The sequence below is a fragment of the Cygnus atratus genome, chromosome 4 (genome assembly GCF_013377495.2).
Source record: "Cygnus atratus isolate AKBS03 ecotype Queensland, Australia chromosome 4, CAtr_DNAZoo_HiC_assembly, whole genome shotgun sequence".
NCBI lineage: Eukaryota > Metazoa > Chordata > Aves > Anseriformes > Anatidae > Cygnus > Cygnus atratus.
This window is the reverse complement of record NC_066365.1, coordinates 12,361,873-12,381,942: the sequence shown is the minus strand read 5'-3', so window position 1 is coordinate 12,381,942 and position 20,070 is coordinate 12,361,873. Positions and strand designations below refer to the sequence as shown.

The window sequence follows — 20,070 nt, the reverse complement described above, 5'->3', positions numbered from 1 at the left end:
TGTGTCGATCTGCTCGAGGGAAGGAAGGCTCTGCAGGAGGATCTGGATAGGCTGGACCAATGGGCTGAGGTCAACTGTATGAAGTTCAACAAGGCCAAGTGCCGGGTCCTGCACCTGGGGCGCAACAACCCCAAGCAGAGCTACAGGCTGGGAGATGAGTGGTTGGAAAGCTGCCTGGCTGAGAAGGACCTGGGAGTATTGGTTGATAGTCGGCTGAATATGAGCCAGCAGTGTGCTCAGGTGGCCAAGAAGGCCAACAGCATCCTGGCTTGTATAAGAAGCAGCGTGGCCAGCAGGTCTAGGGAGGTGATTGTCCCCCTGTACTCGGCTCTGGTGAGGCCGCACCTTGGGCCCCTCGCTACAAGAAGGACATGGAGGTGCTCGAGAGAGTCCAGAGAAGGGCAACGAAGCTGGTGAGGGGTCTGGAGAACAAGTCTTACGAGGAGCGGCTGAGGGAACTGGGGTTGTTTAGCCTGGAGAAGAGGAGGCTCAGGGGAGACCTCATCGCTCTCTATAGGTACCTTAAAGGAGGCTGTAGAGAGGTGGGGGTTGGTCTATTCTCCCACGTGCCTGGTGGCAGGACGAGGGGGAATGGGCTAAAGTTGCGCCAGGGGAGGTTTAGGTTGGATATTAGGAAGAACTTCTTTACTGAAAGGGTTGTGAGGCATTGGAATGGACTGCCCAGGGAAGTGGTTGAGTCGCCATCCCTGGAGGTCTTTAAAAGACGTTTAGATGTAGTCCTTAGTGATATGGTTTAGTGGAGGTCTTGTTAGTGTTAGGACAGAGGTTGGACTAGATGATCTTGGAGGTCTCTTCCAACCTAGACGATTCTGTGATTCTGTGATTCTGTGACTAACATTGTATATTGGCTGCATTCTATAAAATATGTTTCAGTTTCTTTTTCTTTTTTCTTGACTACCTATAATCGCAGCTACTTCATAGTACGTTCTGGTACTTAGAACTAATTCTAGTTTCTCTAACTAAATATAAAGAAACAATCAATTCTTGAACTTAAAACACATAATAAACATTTCATTGTTCTCCTATTTTCAGGTAAGTTGTCAATTAATGTGGCATTACAATTTGCATGTTGCCTGAAGGATCAGTGACCTTGTCACCTGTGCTTGTTGCTGCTCTTGTCCACTACCTGAAACCCTATCAAAGTGGAACATAGAGAAATAGCAAAAGGACCACTGTATTCTCCCATGGAATCCACTGTTACTGGATGTTGAGGAGCCTTTTCACACTGCTGTCCAAGGGAAATATCCCATTGACACTAATGGTAACTGGTAAACCATGGGACCAAAAAAGAAGGCATGTACTTAAAGGAATAAAGAAGATCTGGACTCCTCTGACTTTTGGAATGGTCTTGGGTGAGTCATTTCAAGCTTCCAGGTGAAACATTGGTTCTGTTAAGTTAAAACGAGCATAGCTCTTTTCCCCTCTGCAATACAGAGAATAATAAAATTTCTCTTCCTTGCCTGGGTTACATAGAGTTCAAAGGGCTTTTCAAAAGGGAATTATCACTCAAAGCATCTCATCTCAGCACTCACCTAGGGCCATCAATGCTTTTGAAGTACAAATAGCGGTGATTAAAAAACAGATAAACCTTGAGGTGCTAGAAAACAAAACAAACACCACAGTCCAACTAAATGGTCTTAGCATTCAGGCCTTGTCCGAGGGCTTCTTGAGAAAAATTGACTATAGGTGCAGTATTGTTTTCTAATTACAGTGGTTTTTGTATGCCCCAGGAGGGTGCTAGGTGAACTCAGAGCAGCCAGAACAATACATCTTTTGTCTCCCAAAAATCCACTTAGTATGAACCTACTTTTGCCATCACTTCTGCTCTCTCTAGTCAATGCAATCTGAAAATATTCTGAACACCTCCTCTTGCACAGACTGCTCTCCTGACTGATCTACTGTGCTTACTTTCTGTAAAGGTAAATGTCGATTAAAGGAATAGCTGGAATCCAATCTTTACCTTCTTCAACATTTCAAGTAGATTTATTATCTTCCAACCCCTTCATTTGTCACTTTAATAAATACCTGAAAAGTTAATTCATTAATAGGAATAACCTGAAAGTTTCAGCTTCATCTATTAGCCAGACAGCAATTGTAACTCAAGTAGCAATAAGAGATTGATGAAGAAAGAGTAAATGTCTGAATGACACAGTAAATGTTTTTGAACTCATTTCATCAATGGGTTTTAAGCTAATTAATCTTGCATTGTTAATAGCTGGAGATGGACTATCAAGTTTTGTGTTCTTTGGACATTTCAGCATGAGGCTATTTATGCCTTTTCATTGTGGAAGGGCAATGTGCGGTTAGAATAAGTAAAGTTTGTGAAGGAAATTAAAGTGAATAGATCGTTTTGGATTTATTGGAAAAAAAGTGCTAGTTTAAGAAACAAACAAAAAAAAACAGTAAGTTGGGTGGGAGGAAGAACATTCACTCTCTCACACTTCTTTGCTTATAAAAAGCATATAGAAGAAGCAGAAAAGTGAATTGTTTTTCTTCCCTTTGCTTCAAGCTGCAAGACTGAAAGCCATGGTGAATTGCATCATGCATGGAAGTGAAGGAAGGGAAGAGAGGAGAGAAGAAATATCTTTTGGGAAAAATACCGTGAGTTCAAAAACTTATGTTCTCCTCTCCTCTCTTGAAGCACTGGACTGAGAGCTACCTTTTCCAAAGTCCTTAGTAGCTGCAGTCCAGATCTGACTGCAGCTTAACAACGTGCGTCCTGCACTTGGGTCATAACAATCCATGCTTGGAGAGGAAAGGTGCCTGGAAGAAAAGTACCTTGGGGTGCAAATCCAAATGAGAGAGATTGTGACAGGGGAAGTGGTGATGAGAGACAGGAGGATACAAAGAATTTAGAGCAGCATCAGGATTCAGCCTTATCACAGGGAGGACAAGAACTAGGAATCCAATCATGCAGGCCCCACTCCAGGAGGCAGTGAGCCCACAGGGCTTGCCAATCTTGGTAAAAAATCCTTTTTTATCCTCTGACTTTATAAATTGGAAAGAGTCAACAGGTTCTTATTGTGCAAATCCTGAAAAGAGATATACAGAGTATTTCAAATAGACTGGAAAGATATGCAAGTCCTGTTGAATGCCATCCTCCACCCAGAAGAAAGGATATTAATCCTGGAAAAGGCTAATGAAGAAAATAGGAGGGTTAATGTAAGATAGGGTCCTGAGACAACAGGTGAATAATAACATGAATTGATGGAGTGGACTTACGCCAATCTTCCATTTTGCCTTTCTGCTTGGCCTAGTGGGGAGGGAGATGGAGATTGGGAGACCGGTTTCTGCATCTCATAAAACATGTCAGGATTTAAACTAACAGCAATTATTTGGGGCTGTTATTTTGGGCTCTAATCATCTCTGTTACCTACCTGGCTGTTACCATCGCTAGCTCATTTGGGCAGTCAGAAGACATTAATCAATGTTTTTAGTGACTTTGGTCACCTGAAGAGAAAACACGATACTGACATAATTTTACCATCTGTCAGACTCTTATTAGCCAGGATGTAAAGAATCCTACTTATTTTCCTTCAGCCACTGAAACAGCCTTCAAGCTCTTCAAGCCATTTTTCCACTGCTAAACTTTTCCATTAAATACTGCAGCAGGAGTTGTCTCCACTCCATGTTTTATATAAAGAAGAACAACAACAAAAATGAAAAATATCTAAACCCACACCCTCATAGAAACACAACTAGCACAAAGAAGGCTTAATGAAAACTGAAAACCCGCAATAAATTAAACATTAATTGCCATGAATTGCTTCACCCATAGCGAAAACTACTGATGCAGTGGCATGTTTATTTCAAGAAGGATCATTAATGGGACTGATGGTGGTGGAGTGCAGAAAACATTGTCTTGCATAGCGTTTGAGAATTTAACTTGCCTCATTGTAAACACAGCCTTGATAAAAGCACTTACTGAAAACAGAACTAATACGCAGCAACACTTACATCCTGACATAGCATATTAGAATAGTATGTGTTGTTTATGTGCTACAGGCTGGTTACAGCTGACTCTGTAACACTAATGGATTTTGCTTATCGGTTTGAGTTTCACTAACTTCTATTCCTGTCCTTGAATATGAATTAATTCTTTTCTGAAGTGTTCTTTGGGGAGTACAGTCACAAGTGTCTTGGCCCAGACTGCACTGATGGCCCTGAATGTTTATGACCAGCCTCACCTAGGGCCTTTGTCTACACCCTGCCCACAGTTACAGGGGCTTCTGTAATTGAGTTTAATCCTGGTCCCTCCCTCCTGCCCTGAATTGTGTTTGAGGAGGACTGGTCCCCGGACCCTTGACTTGGACCCTGACTTGTGGACTGATGTTGGACCTGCCTCAGGCTTTAGTTTCAACACCATGATTAAAAGCTGATATGCAAAATTCAGATAGAAGTTTAACACTTACTACGCTTTACGTATTTCTTATTTTCTTATTCTTATACTTTAACACTTATTCACATTACAGACTTTTACAAAGAAGAGAGTGGCATGTGCGTTTTGAAGGTAGATTGCTTCTAAATCATCACTTTTGGGTAGTTTCCCTTAAATAATAAGACTGTAGTATAAAGTACCCATTTACTGTTTTTTAGAGTACATACAAATGGCTGTCAGATTAAGGACAGTGAAAATTAAATATTCCATATGAGGTCTAGCCCACATTAAGAGAGCATAATTGGAAAACTATCTCAATTTTTTTCCTCATCATTTTTGCAATGAATAAAATTATTGCTATAATGTAAGAAAGCAATCCTTCGAAGTAGCTTAAATAATGTAAAACAGTGTTACTAAAGTTGGTTTGCTGTTCAGTGTGTTGTGATGCAAACAACTGCCATCATTTCATAGGAAGACAGGATGTTGCTCTGTGCTGGGAAATTCACATAATGAGTACTAGCAGTGGGAATGAGACCTGAACAGTCTCATCTTCAGCGGTCTGTACTGGGCCCTGACTAGACAGACCTTCAGTCAGCCCCCATAGAGCTGGTTTAGGTTTGATCTTCAACTGGTGACTATGGGTGTGCTGCTCTACGTCAGAAGTGGATCCTCCTGCTTGGTCTGATCCTTCAAACCATAATTAAAATCCATCCAATTCCACTGTTCCTACAAAATGACTAGGACACTTGTATTAATGGCTGATAAAGATTCACATTTCATGTTTCCTTGCTTAAATATATTGCAGTCATTAGAGTGGAAAGAGCTCCAGATAGAATAGAATAGTTCGGGTGGAAGGGACCTTCGAAGATCATTGAGTCCAAGTGCCTGACCTCTTGAAAGCTAACCAAAAGTCAAAGCCTATTAATGAGGGTATTATGTCTTCAACAGTGACAGGCACAGGGCATCAATCATCTCTCTAGAAAGCCTGTTCCAGCAAAGTCCACCCTTACAGTAAAGAAATTTTTCCAGATGTTCAGTCTGAACCTCCACTGACACAGCTTTGGGCCAATGCCACACATCCTGTGAGCGGCACTTTGCACTTCCCCTCCTCAGAAAGCTGTAGAGAGCAATGAGGTTGCCTCTTAGCCTTCTTTTCTCCAGACTAGACAAACCAAGTGTCCTCAGCCTCTCATCGTACGAGAAGCCCATCCATCTGTTGCATCTCTCACTGGATGTCCTAGTGTTTCACAGAGAGGCACAAATGTCTCTTCCCTTGTTCACAGTGATGGGTGCGAAACGTGCACTTCAACAGCTGCTCTCCCACGTTCTGCCATTTATTCGTGTGTTGCTCATGCTGCAAAGTTCAATGAATGCACAAGAGCACGAGCTGCAAAAGTACACTAGAGGTCCCTCTGCACCCAAATATGAGCTAATGTGTCCTCACAAGAGAGGAAAGGGGCTCCATGCTGAGGTAAGTGAATAAAGGGGAAAAGAAAGGGATCGACATTTCTTTCCCTTCCCTTCCCTTCCCTTCCCTTCCCTTCCCTTCCCTTCCCTTCCCTTCCCTTCCCTTCCCTTCCCTTCCCTTCCCTTCCCTTCCCTTCCCCTTTCCACTACGTTTTCTTCCTGCCAAGCACACCACTGACTGCAGGTCAGAAAGGTTTGCCACTGCCTTTCCTCTGCTTTGCTGCCCAAGAGGCACCAGGGCTTGTACCACTCTGACCCCAAGGCATTTTTGCATCCCGCGGAGGATGTGCCAGTGAAGTGGTGGCAGACAGAGGCAGAGAACGTTGTCCCAAGCATGACGAGACACCCGGCAGCTCCGCTTTTCTCTCTTTCCCCCATTCCTGCAGGAAACCAACCCACCGGGTCCCCTCACGCAGCCCCTGTCAGGGCGGCCCCCAAAATGGCGGCGGCACCGAGGAGCCGCCGGGCCAGCACCAGGGGGCCGGGGCCGGGCGGGGGGCCGGCGGCGCTGAGGGGCCGGCCGCCGCCGAGGGAGGAGTTTCCCCGGCCGCGGCTTAAGCCGCTGCCGGGGGAAGGCGGCGCCGTGCTGCGATGCCGTCCGCGGTGCTGCTGCTGGTGGCGGCGCTGCTGGCGCCCGCCCTCTCCGCGGCGGCGGCATCGGGGGGCTGCGGGCCGTGCGAGGCGGCGCGGTGCCCGGCGCTGCCGCCGCGGGGCTGCCCGCTGGGGCGGGTGCGGGACGCCTGCGGCTGCTGCTGGCAGTGCGGGCGCGGCGAGGGCGAGGCGTGCGGCGGCTTTGGCGGGGGGCGCTGCGCCGCCGGGCTCGAGTGCGTGAAGAGCCGCAAGCGCCGCAAGGCCAAGGGCGGCCCGGAGCCGGGCGCTGGCCCCGCTGCCCTCTCCGGCACCGCCGCCCCGGTGGGCGTGTGCCTGTGCAAGAGCCGCTACCCGGTGTGCGGCAGCGACGGGCTGACCTACGGCAGCGGCTGCCAGCTCCGAGCCGCCAGCCTGCGGGCACAGAGCCGCGGGGAGCCGGCCATCACCCAGCGCAGCAAGGGAGCCTGCGAGCAAGGTGCGGGGTCGCGGTAACGGGGCGGTGCGGGCAGCGCCTCTCGGGAGGAGGCGGCTTGTTTTTATCATCCGGCTTCTTCCAGCCGCTCTGTGACGGCTCAGGGCGCGGCCCGGGACCCTGAATCCCTTGCCTGAGTCCATCAGGAGAAACTAACAAGTGTTGCTTCGCAGCTGTGCCTAGCCACACCACTGGTGCGCAGTAAATAGAAATTAACATCAAGCACCTCGGTATGCGTAAGGATGCCCAAGGGATTGTCCTCCTCCTGTAGCTACCTGCTGCTCGAGATCAGACAGCCGCATCTGCTTCCCGAGGGCATCTCGTGCTGGGTAGTTTATGTGCTTGTAGATGGAGCTTTAGGAACGTGGCGTGGTTTTGGCTGGGACAGAGCTTATTTCCTTCGCAGGGGCTACGTTTTGGATTTTTGATGAGAATAGCGGCGATAATACACTGATGTTTTTAGCTGTTGCCGAGCAGTGTTTGCATAGCACCAAGGACTTTTCTGCCCTGCCAGCAAGGAGACTGGGGGTGCACCAGAAGCTGACCCCAACTGGCCAAAGGGATATTCCATATCATATGGGATCATGCTGAAGAATTATATGAGGTGGTTGGCCTGGGTGGGTGTGCCGCTGCTTGGGATCAAGCTGGGCATCGATCAGCAGGAGCTGGGCATTGGTCAGCAGGTGGTGAGCAATTGCATTGTGCGTCACTTGCTTTATATATTCTTTTTATTATTATTATTTTCCCTTCATTTTCTGTCCTACTAGGCTGTGTTTATCTCAACCCATGATCTTTTACTTTTCTTTTTTTTTGCTTCAATGCTCTCCCTCATCCCACTGGGGAATGGGGGAGAACGGCTGTGTGGTGCTTAGTGCCTACTGGGTTAAGCCACAACCATCCTTTTTGTAACCAGTGTGGGGCCCAAAGGGTTGAGACGACAACATATCTGACCAGGTCATCTTAAAACAAGACTGTTAAAAGCATTAGATCGGTTTAATAGTTGCAGATCACAATGTTGTGGGTTGTTTTTTTTTGCTTTTGGGTTTGTTGTGTTTGGTCTCAGAATTGCGTTGTGTAGCACATTACTTAGTGCATGTTTTCCGTGTTGTGCTGTTCACCTCTGGGGGCTGGTTTAATGTTATCATGTTGCTGTGCTGTGTAATGCTGGTTTATTAGACTGGGGGAAAGAATTGAAGCAGAAAAACAAAAAAAATGTAGAAGCTCGTGGGTTGAGATAAAGACAGCTTAATAGGACAGAAAAGGAAGAGAAAATATAATAGTTATAAAACCACCTTAAATGGATTTGAGAAGGAGGCCCAGTCATGTGAAGCTGCCTAAATTTGGTGTAAGACTTCAGACAAGCCCCAAAAATACAAAGAAATGTAGTCAGTCTTCCTTGGTTTCCAGCTGGGGTGGAACCACAAAGCCCTGCTTTTCACAGTCATAGATACTTTGCCTGTGGTGTACAAGTTAGGATGCTGTGACAAAGGGGATGAGCCATCCAGAGCAGGATTTGGCAGAGGAAGTTTGCAAGCAGTGAGAAAGAGAAATGTTCTGATTGAACGGATATGAAAAGTCACAGAAATTCAGAGCCAATGTTATTGTCACTGGCTTACTTTAGTTTGCAATTAAAGCAGGTGGTGGCATTCCTCTGAATCACACATAGCAGTTTGTACTCACAACATTTCTGATAGGGGTTGCATCCTAGCAGGAGCTCAGTTCTTCCCAAGCTTTTGCTTAGGGACAGTGCTCTAGAAAGAAATGGTTCTACTGTGGAGCTTGAGCCAGGCAGTTAGGGGAGTGGATTTTGCCAGGAAGCCAGGGGAGGCAGCATGACATACCAACCATTTACTGAACGTCTCAAGGGCAATATTTCAGCACCAGTACCGTTTTGGTAGAGCGAGTAATTTTAGAAGCACAGTATGTGGAGGGTGACAACCTCCCCCTCCTCATTCTCTTTTTTTCCCACAACTCGAGCCAAGTATATCTTGAAAAGCAATGTTTCTGAAACTCCCAAGGAAAGTAGTAAAGGTTAGTTAAGGATTGGGTTGCTGCTTAAATGCCCTGTGTCACTTGACAAACCTTGTGCAAAACATCAGATTTAGATGTTAGCTGGAAATATTGTGTTACAGTATTAACTCCTAGAGGGAACAATATACTGAGAATCAAAGCAAGTTAGCATGGGAGAAGACTGCTCTACTGAGTATGCAGTAGAGCATAGCACGGGTACATGGAACAAAGGTCTCACTGTCCATTTCTGCAGCAGAACAAATCTTTCCAGATGGGAGATCTACTTTTCTGGATTTCTTAAAGGAAAAAAAAAAAAAGCATGCATTTCTAGCATGCAGTCTGTGGTCTATCAGGCTTGTGTCCTTTGGGGACAACAGAGAGCAGCCATTCAAGTCTGAGAAGAGGTCCAGAAAAGCATGTTTAGAGCAGCAGGTCCTGACTGTTCAGAGTTTTTGTTTTTTGTTTTGTTTTGTTTAGGTGTAACAGGGAGGGCTTGTTTTGGTTTAGCTTTGCTTGTTTGTACATCCTATTTGAAAGCTCATCCTGGGCAGGAGGAAATGGAGAGCTGTGACTGCTGTTGGCCTTCATTGTCGTCAGCAGGAAGGGAGGCAGCTGGAGATGGGGCATACAGCAGAAGAAAGGAATGCATCTGGGAATGATTAGATGCTCCTCTTCACCCACCCTAGTTCTGCAGCATGCTAAGAGGGGGCAGAAAGGCAGGAGACAGGACACAGGTGCAAGTAGGTCTAATGCCGCCTTTTCTTCATTCATGCAACTGTTAGCCCAAATTTCACCTCCCAAGGAGGGTGGGAGTGAATCTTACCACAGCCTCTTCTTCTGCCTTAAAACACATGCTCTGAGACATGGTGATCAGCCACAGGCACTTAAATGGCTGGGGATCCTATTCCTACTTTAACTGAGAGAAGTATTACAGAGCAAACTTTTGTCTCTGTCATGTGGCCAATTTTTTTGCGTGATAAAGGTCAATTTGCACAGTAGTGTCCAACAAAATGTCCCAGAAGTTAAAATGCACAGGAAGTACCACTTGTATACTTACACTGGAATTCAGAGAGACTATTGGAGAGATTACAAAGCAACCTAGAAGAAAAGAACTAATTTTAGAGGAAATTACATAAGGCTTAGCATGCAAAATACTACTTAAGGGGCACACATTTTTTAATAGATTAATTTCCAGGGGGATAAAAAAAAGTTCATTAAAATGCTGTTTGATAAAGTCGACAAAATACAAGTCCAGCTGAGCTTTCTATATTGTTTATAGTGCCTATCACATGGTTTCCTGTGCAATGCTCTGCAGTTTTTGCTTGCTAAGAGGTACTGCCCAACAACTGGGAACAACCTGGATGTTTCTTTGTTATTAAATAGCATAAGCAAGGAGCCATTCCTTGGCTCTACCTAATTTGCTTAGATCTTTCCTCGGGATTCTCTTTCTTCTGCTTGTTTTCCAGACCTCTCTAATCTGTTGCCTATGTCCTTTGTACAAGAACAAAGGGAACCGATATTGGTATTTCCAGAGCAGCCAAAAATTCCAACTGGAGGGCAAAGGAAGTTGCTTGAGAAGAGTTTGAAAGGATGGAAATAACCCGCTTCATACCGGTACTTGGCAGGTGCGAGGATCCAGCCAGCTTTCGCTGGGGTGGGTTGCACAAGGGCAGGACCACTGAGAAGGGCTGAAGAAGAGACATTCTTGATGGCTGGGGAGCCCACGGAGAGATTCCCAACTTTTTGATGCCGCACGGCTGCTCCCATTGCTGTGTAGTCAGGGCGTGCATTTGCTGGGGATGAACAGCCAGTGACACCATGGTGCTCCTCGTGCTGTGCCCTCATGAGCACTCACAGACGTCTCTGAGTTTGTCCCACTCTGTCAGGGAGCTGCTACCACACTTCTTCCTTACCCGTGCCCCTTTGTAACTAATCCCAGTCCTGAGGCCGTGCAGGAGATGAATGTGGTGAAGTTTTCCAGCATTGCCTTTAAATGGATTGGATTTATTTGCTCTTTGCTCTCTGCCCGTTCATATTAATAGCTACGCTGGGGTCTGCTGCCAGCTCTGGCAGTGAGGACAGGCCCACAGACAAACCAGAAGCCTGCCGGCAGGACAGGCAAAGGAAATCAGGTGTGCTAACTCCAGTGTTCCCCATGGCGTGAGGATAGGCCTTGGTGCCAGCCAGGGAGCTGACCTCTGTGGCCACTCAGATGGCGTCACCCTGGCGTGCATGGATGCTAAGAAGAGACTTTCACAGAATCGGTGGCTTCTTTAAATTTTGACTGAATTTAATTTTTTAGTGCATGCACTATTCATGCATACCTGTTTACAGGTAGCCAAGGCCCAAGGCAGAATGACCGTGGTACCTAGTGTCATGCAAAGCCCCCTGCCACAAGAAATTAGAGTCGCATGACGCGGCTCAAGACAGGCAGAACAAACCCTCAAAGTACCAACTTCCATCAAAAAGCTACAAGTTTTTTTTTGCTTGATGATCTTTCTGAGCTGATGAATACCAGGCACACGCTTCTTGCTCAAACAATGCAAGCAGGGACAGATCTTCCTGAGTTACCCTTATCATTAGCTACCAGCAGATACCTGCTTCAAGGAGCATGTTGTGACTGCTGGAAATACTGAAGTTGCCTTATTACAGCCCAAGGGCCTTGTGGTTTAAAATCCCTGATACTTGTTCCAACAGGGTTTGGGTCTCCAGGTTGCTTTGCCATGACTGTCAAAGCTTTGTCTTTATTTTACAATCCCTTCTCCATCCCACGTAGAAGCCAATTTCCCATTCTTGCACAGACACAGTGTAACACAAAGCAGCTCTTGGTGGACATCAGAGAACAGTGTTTTACTGTCAGGAAATCGGTGCTGGTTTGTACCTAGCTACAAATACTTCATGGAGGTAGAAACTCGGGGCCTCTCTGGGTGGAGGGTAGGTATGCCAACATACCAAGGAGCTTGCTTTATAATATTGATCTGAACATGGCTTGCATCTCAGTTTTCCCGTGAAAGTCCTTTCCCAGCATTGGGAACGTGCAGGGATTTGGCCCATCCCACAGGCTGCAGCGCTTCCAAGGAAGTGCCTGCCCCCTCCTCCAGCCTCCACAGTGGTTTTGTTTAGATGTGTTTGAACACAGCTGGAAAGCTGTGCAGAGGAAAAGGATCTGGGGGTACTGATTGATGCTCACCTGAACATGAGCCGGCAGTGTGCCCAGGTGGCCAAGAAGGCCAACGGCATCCTGGCTTGTGTCAGGAATAGTGCAGCCAGCAGGAGCAGGGAGGTGATCGTCCCCCTGTGCTCTGCTCTGGTGAGACCGCACCTCGAGCACTGTGTTCAGCTTTGGGCCCCTCACTACAAGAAGGACATCGAGGCCCTGGAGCGTGTCCAGAGAAGGGCTACGAAGCTGGTGAGGGGCCTGGAACACAAGTCCTGTGAGGGGCGGCTGAGGGAGCTGGGGTTGTTTGGTCTGGAGAAGAGGAGGCTCAGGGGAGACCTCATTGCTCTCTATAACTACCTGAAAGGAAGGTGTGGGGAGCTGGGGGTCGGCCTCTTCTCGCAGGTAACTAGTGATAGGACTAGAGGGAATGGCCTCAAGTTGTGCCAGGGGAGGTTCAGGTTGGGAATTAGGAGACATTTCTTCTCTGAAAGAGCAGTCAGGCATTGGAATGGGTTTCCCAGGGAGGTGGTGGAGTCACCGTCCCTGGGGGTGTTCAAGGAAAGGTTGGACATGGTGCTTAGGGACATGGTTTAGTGGGTGACATTGGTGGTGGGGTGATGGTTGGACCAGATGATCTTGGAGGTCTTTTCCAACCTTGATGATTCTGTGATTCTACCTGGAGGGAAGATACCTTGGGTGAGCCAGCAGGCCTTTGTATAGGAAAATTTAGGCCAAGTAGGACCAGGAGAGAAATTCTTTTAAACCTGACTATAACCAGCACTAAAGAATGTATGGTTTGGGGATATCCCAGTTGGTGGAGCTGAGCTGTCCCCCAGAGGGGTGAGTTTTTGGCTAGCCAGAAGCCCAGGGAGCATCCCTCCTAGAAAGTTTTTGTTTATTTTGTTTTGTTAGGGTGACTACTGCCAGCTCTGGGGCTCAGGAGAAGGTGGATGCAAGCTTTCTCTGCTGTCTACAGGACTTAAAACTGAGCTGACAGATGTAGGATCATGGCTGTCAGTTTCTTGTGGAGACTGACAGCACCAGGGGCAAATACATGGAACACAGTGCAGGGATGCAGTGGGGTTCAGTATGCCCCTTGCTTTTCCAGCACATGGGATTTTGAGTTTTCATGGCTGGAGTTTTATGCTTGTGTTTTTAAAAACCGTCTACAACCTTGGGTTTTTCCACTGTTGTAGCATAGGTCCTTAATTTCCCTTTAAAATGCATTTAGTTATGTGAAAAGTCTTCTGGTTCACTGGAGCTTAATACGGTTTGAGTTTTTATGGTTACTGTGCTAAGATCTTATCAGGGAAGCTGTTTAATATATTACTCAACAGCTCAGAGCATGTTCACTGGCATGCTTTTAGGAAAGCACCAGTATACCTGGGACTCTGCAACACTTCCACTATCCAAGGAGATCCTGTATTTTTTACTTGTCTTCATTCACAGTCATTGTAGAAAATTAGAATTCACTAGGAAGGAATGACTTTGGATCAGCAAATTCCTCTCCATGTTTGTTTTTTTCTGCTCTTGGAAAGGCATGCTGTGTTTAAATTCCTTTTAAATTTTTTTTTTTAATCCATTGTTGGGCTGAGGTTCATTGAGGCTCATACTAAATAGGAGATTATCAAGTAATAAGTCTAATCAGGTTGGACTTCTGAAAGCCCTGCTTGCTTTAGCATGAATAAATGCTGCCATGCCTAGTTTCCATGTCTCCCAGCTCTCACAGTGCAAGCTTTTCATACTCTTTCCTGCTTCACATCTCCCTAACAAAAAAGCTTTTGGAAGGAGGCAAGCCTGTATTTTGCTTTATGCAGAAGCCAGGTCCTTTCTGCTCTACAGCATGTCCTGCATCATCTTAGCATGCTGTATGGCACCAAAAAAGCTTAGCCTGTGGCTTGCAAGCCCTGATTACTGACAGGGGCATCCTCAACAGATGGTTAATGGAGCTGTCTCCTAGTTCTCCCGTCTTGTTGCAGTGCACTGCCACAAACATACCCTAGTGCTTTTTGCAACTCTTTGCTATTGGCACGCTAAAGGGAGCAGCACTGGGTGGTGTGCTATGATGAAGCTGGGATGAATGAAATACTGGGCTGAGCACGTTCTCCTGTCCTTAGCAGACAGACACTGAGCTACTGTTTAGCCCTTATCTTGCCTTGCGTTAGCTTGCAGTCCTCCTGCCATAATGACAGCTTTCTCAGTAAAATAGCCAAGGTCACACAGAGAGAAGAGGGGAAGCCAAGGCCAGGAGGAGAGGGAGTAAAGAAGTTTCTTGATAGAGCTTGTCCAAACGGGTCTAGGATAAAAAACAAATACACATCAGGCCATGGCTGTGAAGCAGCAAAGGTGTTTGCAGAATGCTGATGTATGTTTGACACTGGGGACAGCACACATGAGAGACTGACAAGAGAGGGGGAAAGGGTAAGGCAGTTGTTAGACATTGGCTTATGGCACTCTGTTAGCAAGGCCTGTTTCTTGTCTATTCAGAGGTCTTGGCCTTTCCCCTTCATGCAACAGGGAGCACAGACACCTTTTGCTGTTTCCAGAGCCAAGTTTGGTTATAAGCTTGCAATTGAGCTTCAGAGTGACCTCAGCCACACTGGCCTACCCATTACTTCAGCTTCAAAATTTGCATTGCATTTAGGATGCTGAATGCAGCAAGGTACTGTACGTGGCATGAGGCATGCAGAATTGAAGCCATTTCTCTGAGTGTATCACTGGAGCCAGTGCAGCCCCATCATCCTGTTCGTTAGGTGAAAAATGGATTAAGGTTTTCTTCTTGGCAGTAATTCCACCCCCAACCCTTCTACCCTAGGTGTGAACTACTAAGCAGGACTGATATGGAGCCACATAAAGGTCATGCCCAGGGTCTCTATATTAGCATCATTGAATCATAGACTCGTTTAGGCTGGAAAAGACCTCTGAGATAATCAAGTCCAACCATTAACCTAGCACTGCCAAGTCTACCGCTAAACCATATCCCTAAGCACCACAGCCGCACATCTTCTGAATACCTCCAGGGATGCTGACTCAACCACTTCCCTGGGCAGCCTGTTCTAATGCCTCACAACCCTTTCAGTGAAGTGTTTCCTAATACCCAACCTAAACCTCCCCTGGTACCACTCGAGGCCATTTCCTCTTGTGCCGTTGCTTGTTGCAATAATATTGTTCGTTGGAGAAGAGACTGACCTCCACCTCTTTACAGCCTCCTTTGAGGTAGTTGTACAGAGCAGTAAGGTATCTCCCCTGAGCTTCCTTTTCATTATGCTAAGTAAGTCCAGTTCCCTCAGCTGCTCCTCACAAGACTTGTTCTCTAGACCCTTTGCAAGCTTCATAGCCCTTCTTTGGACACACTCCAGCATTTCTGTTTCCTTTTTATAGTGAGGGGCCCAAAGCTGAACACAGTGCTCAAGGTGTGGCCTCACCAGAGCAGAGCACAGAGGGACGATCACCTCCCTGCTCCTGCTGGCTGCACTACTCCTGATACAAACCAGGATGCTGTTGGCCTTCTTGGCTGTATCAGTCTGTGCTCCGTGCTGAGTCTGGTGGGATGGAAAGCAGGAGATCCATGGCAGGTGTTGTCCCAGCCCCTGGGACACCTCAGTCTGTCACAGTGGCTGAGAATCATTGGGCTGATAAAGTCTGAGAGCAACTGAGAGGGAACGTGGGGAAGGGCAGACACTGCTCACACTTCCCACCCGCTGTTGCCTCTCAGAGCTTTGCCTTGGGAAGGAGCGGCTAAGGGCCTCTAGGGTAGAATTAGCAGGCGCTGCTTACAGAAGGTTTCCCCTTCTCCATATAAAGCAATTTTGAAGGGAAAATACTTTCCCAGCGATTTAAGAGACTGTAGTGGGTCTATAGCCAGGCTTGCCAGAGCCTGAGTAGGTGAAAACTGTCTAGCTTTTGCTTTGATTTGTTGTCTGAGTTTTTCCAGTCTGTGTTCTATCTGGGGCTGCAACAAGGCAGTGCCGCCCTCGGGAAGGCTGGCTGGGAACCAGGCCGACACCCACGCAAGCTTCAGCATGTAGTACACTTCTTGATATTTTTCTGGTCAGGACTTCATACACACACCCCCGAGTGCCACAGCCTACCCAGTGGTGCTTAGTGCTAGGCCTGGTTTTGTCTGTAGTTACCTACCTGCAACCTCTTTGATTTTATCAAAGGAGTTGTTGCTTGCTGGTATATGATTTGTGTGTGCGTGCTTTAATGAAGCCTGGGTCCTTTAGTCTTAAAGAATTTGGATGTTTTGTTCAGAGGCAGAAGCATGCAGGAAGAGGGAGTGTCTCTGACTGGATTCCCTGCTGAGGCCCAGCCTGCCCGCACATGTGATCTCTGCTTTCTGACAAGATTGTTGGCACTTGCCGTGGAAGACCAAGAATTGAAAAGGCTGAATTGCTCTGTGTTGAAAAGCATGTGATTTTTAAGGTGTTCCTGTGATGTTGTCATTCCTGGGAAAACAATTTTTGAGGCTTCTGTGAAGGCGTGGTGGCCTCACAGTCTGTTCTCCCTGAGCTCAGAGCAGCTTCTCGCGATGTGGGGCAGGGTGGTTTTGCCTCCACTGTGACCAGATGCTTCACCCTCCGTGGTTGTAGACACGTCTGTGTTCCCAAGGGGAAGGGCTGTGGGCCTGAACACCACAGAGAGATCAGCTAGGAGCAGCTAACCCCGAGCTGTGATGGACCATCCTTGCGGTGTGAGCAGGGGGCATGTGGGTGGGCTGGGAGCTGACAGGCAGCAGTCTGGCATCTCAGCATGGTGAGCAGAGAAGAGGTACCTGGGACGAGTATGCTAACTGGTAGCCTCACGGAGGAAGTCACGGGCTCTGCCACATGCTGCTTTGGCAGAAAAGCAACTAAACAGTAACTCCTCTCTGACTGCTGACACAATACAGACTGTCGGCTCCTTGTGATCTGCAGGAAAAAACAAGCCTGCCATATTCAGGCTCCTCTCCCAGGTGAATGAGCACACTGTCTCTGTAAATAAGCCCCTTTCCTGGCCAGGGAGAGCTATTTGTCTTACAAACAGTGGGCAGAGCAGCTGGGAAGTGCCTGTGGAGAGCAGCTGATCTCTGTCAACAGTCTGCGGTGTCCTGTCAAAGCTTCTGCACATTCAGGGCAAGTACCACGAGGGAAACTCCAAACATCGTAGGGCCCCTGGGTCAGTCTCTGGCAGGGAGCAGAGACCGCTCAGCCAGGTTGATGTCTCTGTCATCTGGGGCTGGATTCTGCTCTTGGTGACCATTTTCATAAGCAGGTACAACCTGCAAGTAACCGGCCCAAAGGAAGCAGACAGAGAAAGGTTCCCCTTTGTGGGCAGTGCTGCAACTAGAGCAGCACAACCTTTAGGATGCAGGATGTAAGATGAGGGCCAGAGAGGATTCTTGCTGTCTGAAATCAACTCTTTTGCTCTGTAAGGGGTAGGCTTGTTTCCAGTTCTACTGAACAACGCGTGGTGGCCTTGCTCCCTACACAAGGTCCCCTGAACGGGAGGGGTCACTTGCAAGGCGGAATGTGCACACATCATCTGAATTCCCAGGAAGGCTCAGGCATCTCCTGTTGTTGCAGGTTCCCACGTTCCCTGCCCATCTCCAGGGTAGAAGCTACTTGGGGGGGTTTGTGGGAGAGATCACGATGTTATGGGGGTCTAGCTACTGTTGTATTGCTGTGGTCTGTTGTGATTTTACTTAAAATTTGTTGGCCTTTCTCATTTATTTTTAGTGGAGGAAAAAGCCCAACTCTAGAGTTTTGGAAGCCTGGATTAAAGTAAAAGATCCCAGGGGACCGAACTGACTCTTCCCATGACACTCGCATCTTTCAGGATGTGTGTTCCGTCGTGGTCTCAGGGCTGCGTCAGATAGAGACAGAGGCCTGTGAACTTTTCCAGTTCATTTTGCAGCCAGATTCTCACATTCCTTGTTATTAGATCAAAAAGTACATCCCGAGCGTGGGGCTGCCTCATAATGGCCAAATGCTCACCATGCTTTGGCTGCAGCCCCAAGCCAGCCAGAGCTTAGCTGTGAAGCTGTGCTGGTGATGCCCTTTTCCAGGGGAGATAAACAATTTTTCCTCACCCTAAATAGGAGCTGAAATGACTCCTCTCTTTTTCCCTGCCAGCTGCTGCTAGAGAAAAATACTGGTATGACCTGGATTCACAGGGTGAGCCAGTACTTGGTGCATCAGTTTGCCTTGCTGGCTCCTTTCCACTCCGTGTCCATAATAAGTATGGCAGTGATACAGGGCCAGACTCAGTGTCAGCTGGATTTAGTGGTGTGGTGAATATTGCCAGTTTGCAGTCAGGGGAGAATTGAGACAGATCTGGTAAGAGCATAACAGTGCTTTAAAGTCTGCCAGGCTTTTAATATACAACTCAGGACCTCTCCTTTTCTGCAGTGGGAGATTGTGGCCATTTCTGGGCAGCTGTGTTTTTCCTGCCTCGTGGAGACCCCAAGCAATTGGTGATAAAGAGGAGGGTGTCCTAAGGGGATGAGCGTATTCCTTCCTGCCCCTTCCCCAGAAGGGCATCTTGCAGTTTGAGGAGCAGAAGCTTACAGCAACAGGCTACAATCACACATATCCCTGGGAGGTGCTTGCAGGGTGTGGGGGTGAGCTAAAGAGCCTAGAGACATCCAGGTACCACCGGAACTGCCAAGCACCTTATTGTTTAAGGGACATAGCATATTGTTTAAGGAAAACAATGGCAGAGCTCCTCAGGAAATGGCCATTCAGGGGCCGGAAAACAGTGTGTGACCTGAAGTGGCCTGGTTATGAGAGCCTATAGCGTGAGCTAGACCAGTCCTTGCTGCTGTGCAGGGGTCTGGCAGTGCTTCACGCAGCGATGTGCTCCAGGGATAATTCCTCTGCACTGTGCTATGTTTATACAGCAGGGTGGTGTTGAGAGTGCAGGCTTGTGTGTGCTGCTGCCTGGAGGTGCAGCCCTGCTTTTGACTGCTTGGAGCAATGATAACTCCAGCAAAAAAGTCCCTTGCATATTGGAAAGGGTACTGCGACTCCGGAACGCCACACCTGGCCACAAGAGTCAATGTCTGCAGCAGCACAACCAGCAACAGGTTAATACATGCAATGAAACACTGCTTAATTTAATTTCTCAGCTGACGGCATCAGTTCTGTACAAATGGGTTATAATATTTGTGAGGAGACCTAGTACCTGGCCCTTACTCATCATGAGGTGTGGTTTTAACTACCCCCCAGGGCTGCACAGATAGCTCCCGTGCTTCTGTGCTGCTCCCTCCTGATAAAATCAGGAGGAATGGGATATGTCTGTAAGGGAGGGCATGGGCTGCAGCCACCCCAGGCTCTTCATGGCTTCCCACAAACAGGTTGTGTACAGTTACCCCTGAACAGGGAGGTCTTGGAAGAGAAGAGCAAACACTTCTCTGGGGTCACAGCAGCTGCTCAGCAATGGGGAGCCACCTTAGCATCCCTTGTGCTGAGACACAGGGATGGCTGATGTCTTCTGGCTGGTGTGGATCTGCCCCTTGATCCCCAGCAGCAAAAAAAAAAAAAGACCTCAGCTGTCTGCTAGAAGATGTCGGTGCGCTGGGATGCACCAGAAACCTGTTCCCCCAACATCTGCAGAAGGGCTGCAGAGTAGGGTACAGCTGAGATCGGTGCATGTTCAGGACCCCAGAAGGAGCCATGGTCTGTGAGCAAGCATAGCCAGCAGCAACAGGCTGCGTCAGGGTCTCTTGTTTGCACTGGAAATGACTTGTCCTGGTGAAGCCTAATGGGAGCCTGTTTCCCATTACTGCCTACCTCTTTAGGGCAGAAGGGGAAAATCATCTACGTTCTTCAAGCTATCAATAAGTGGAAATAAACACTATGTCTTCCTTTGTTCTGCACTTCCTATGGTAGGAAATGAATAGCCACATTTTGCAAAGCAGCCGTGGTTCCTCTACTAAAGAGGGACTAATCAGAAATGCCATTCTTCCCTAAATGGAATATGGGTTGTGTC

General features: G+C 47.6%; 1 protein-coding gene across 1 annotated transcript in view; it reads left to right on the top strand.

Moving 5' to 3' along the window:
• Positions 1-6,442: 6,442 nt before the first annotated feature.
• Positions 6,443-20,070, top strand: part of IGFBP7 (insulin like growth factor binding protein 7) — a 19,550-nt gene continuing 5,922 nt past the window's right edge. Inside the window, exon 1 of the mRNA XM_035542263.2 lies at positions 6,443-6,932. Within this exon, the coding sequence (XP_035398156.2) occupies positions 6,458-6,932 (475 nt within the window). The 5' untranslated portion in view covers positions 6,443-6,457. The remainder of the gene's footprint in view (positions 6,933-20,070) is intronic.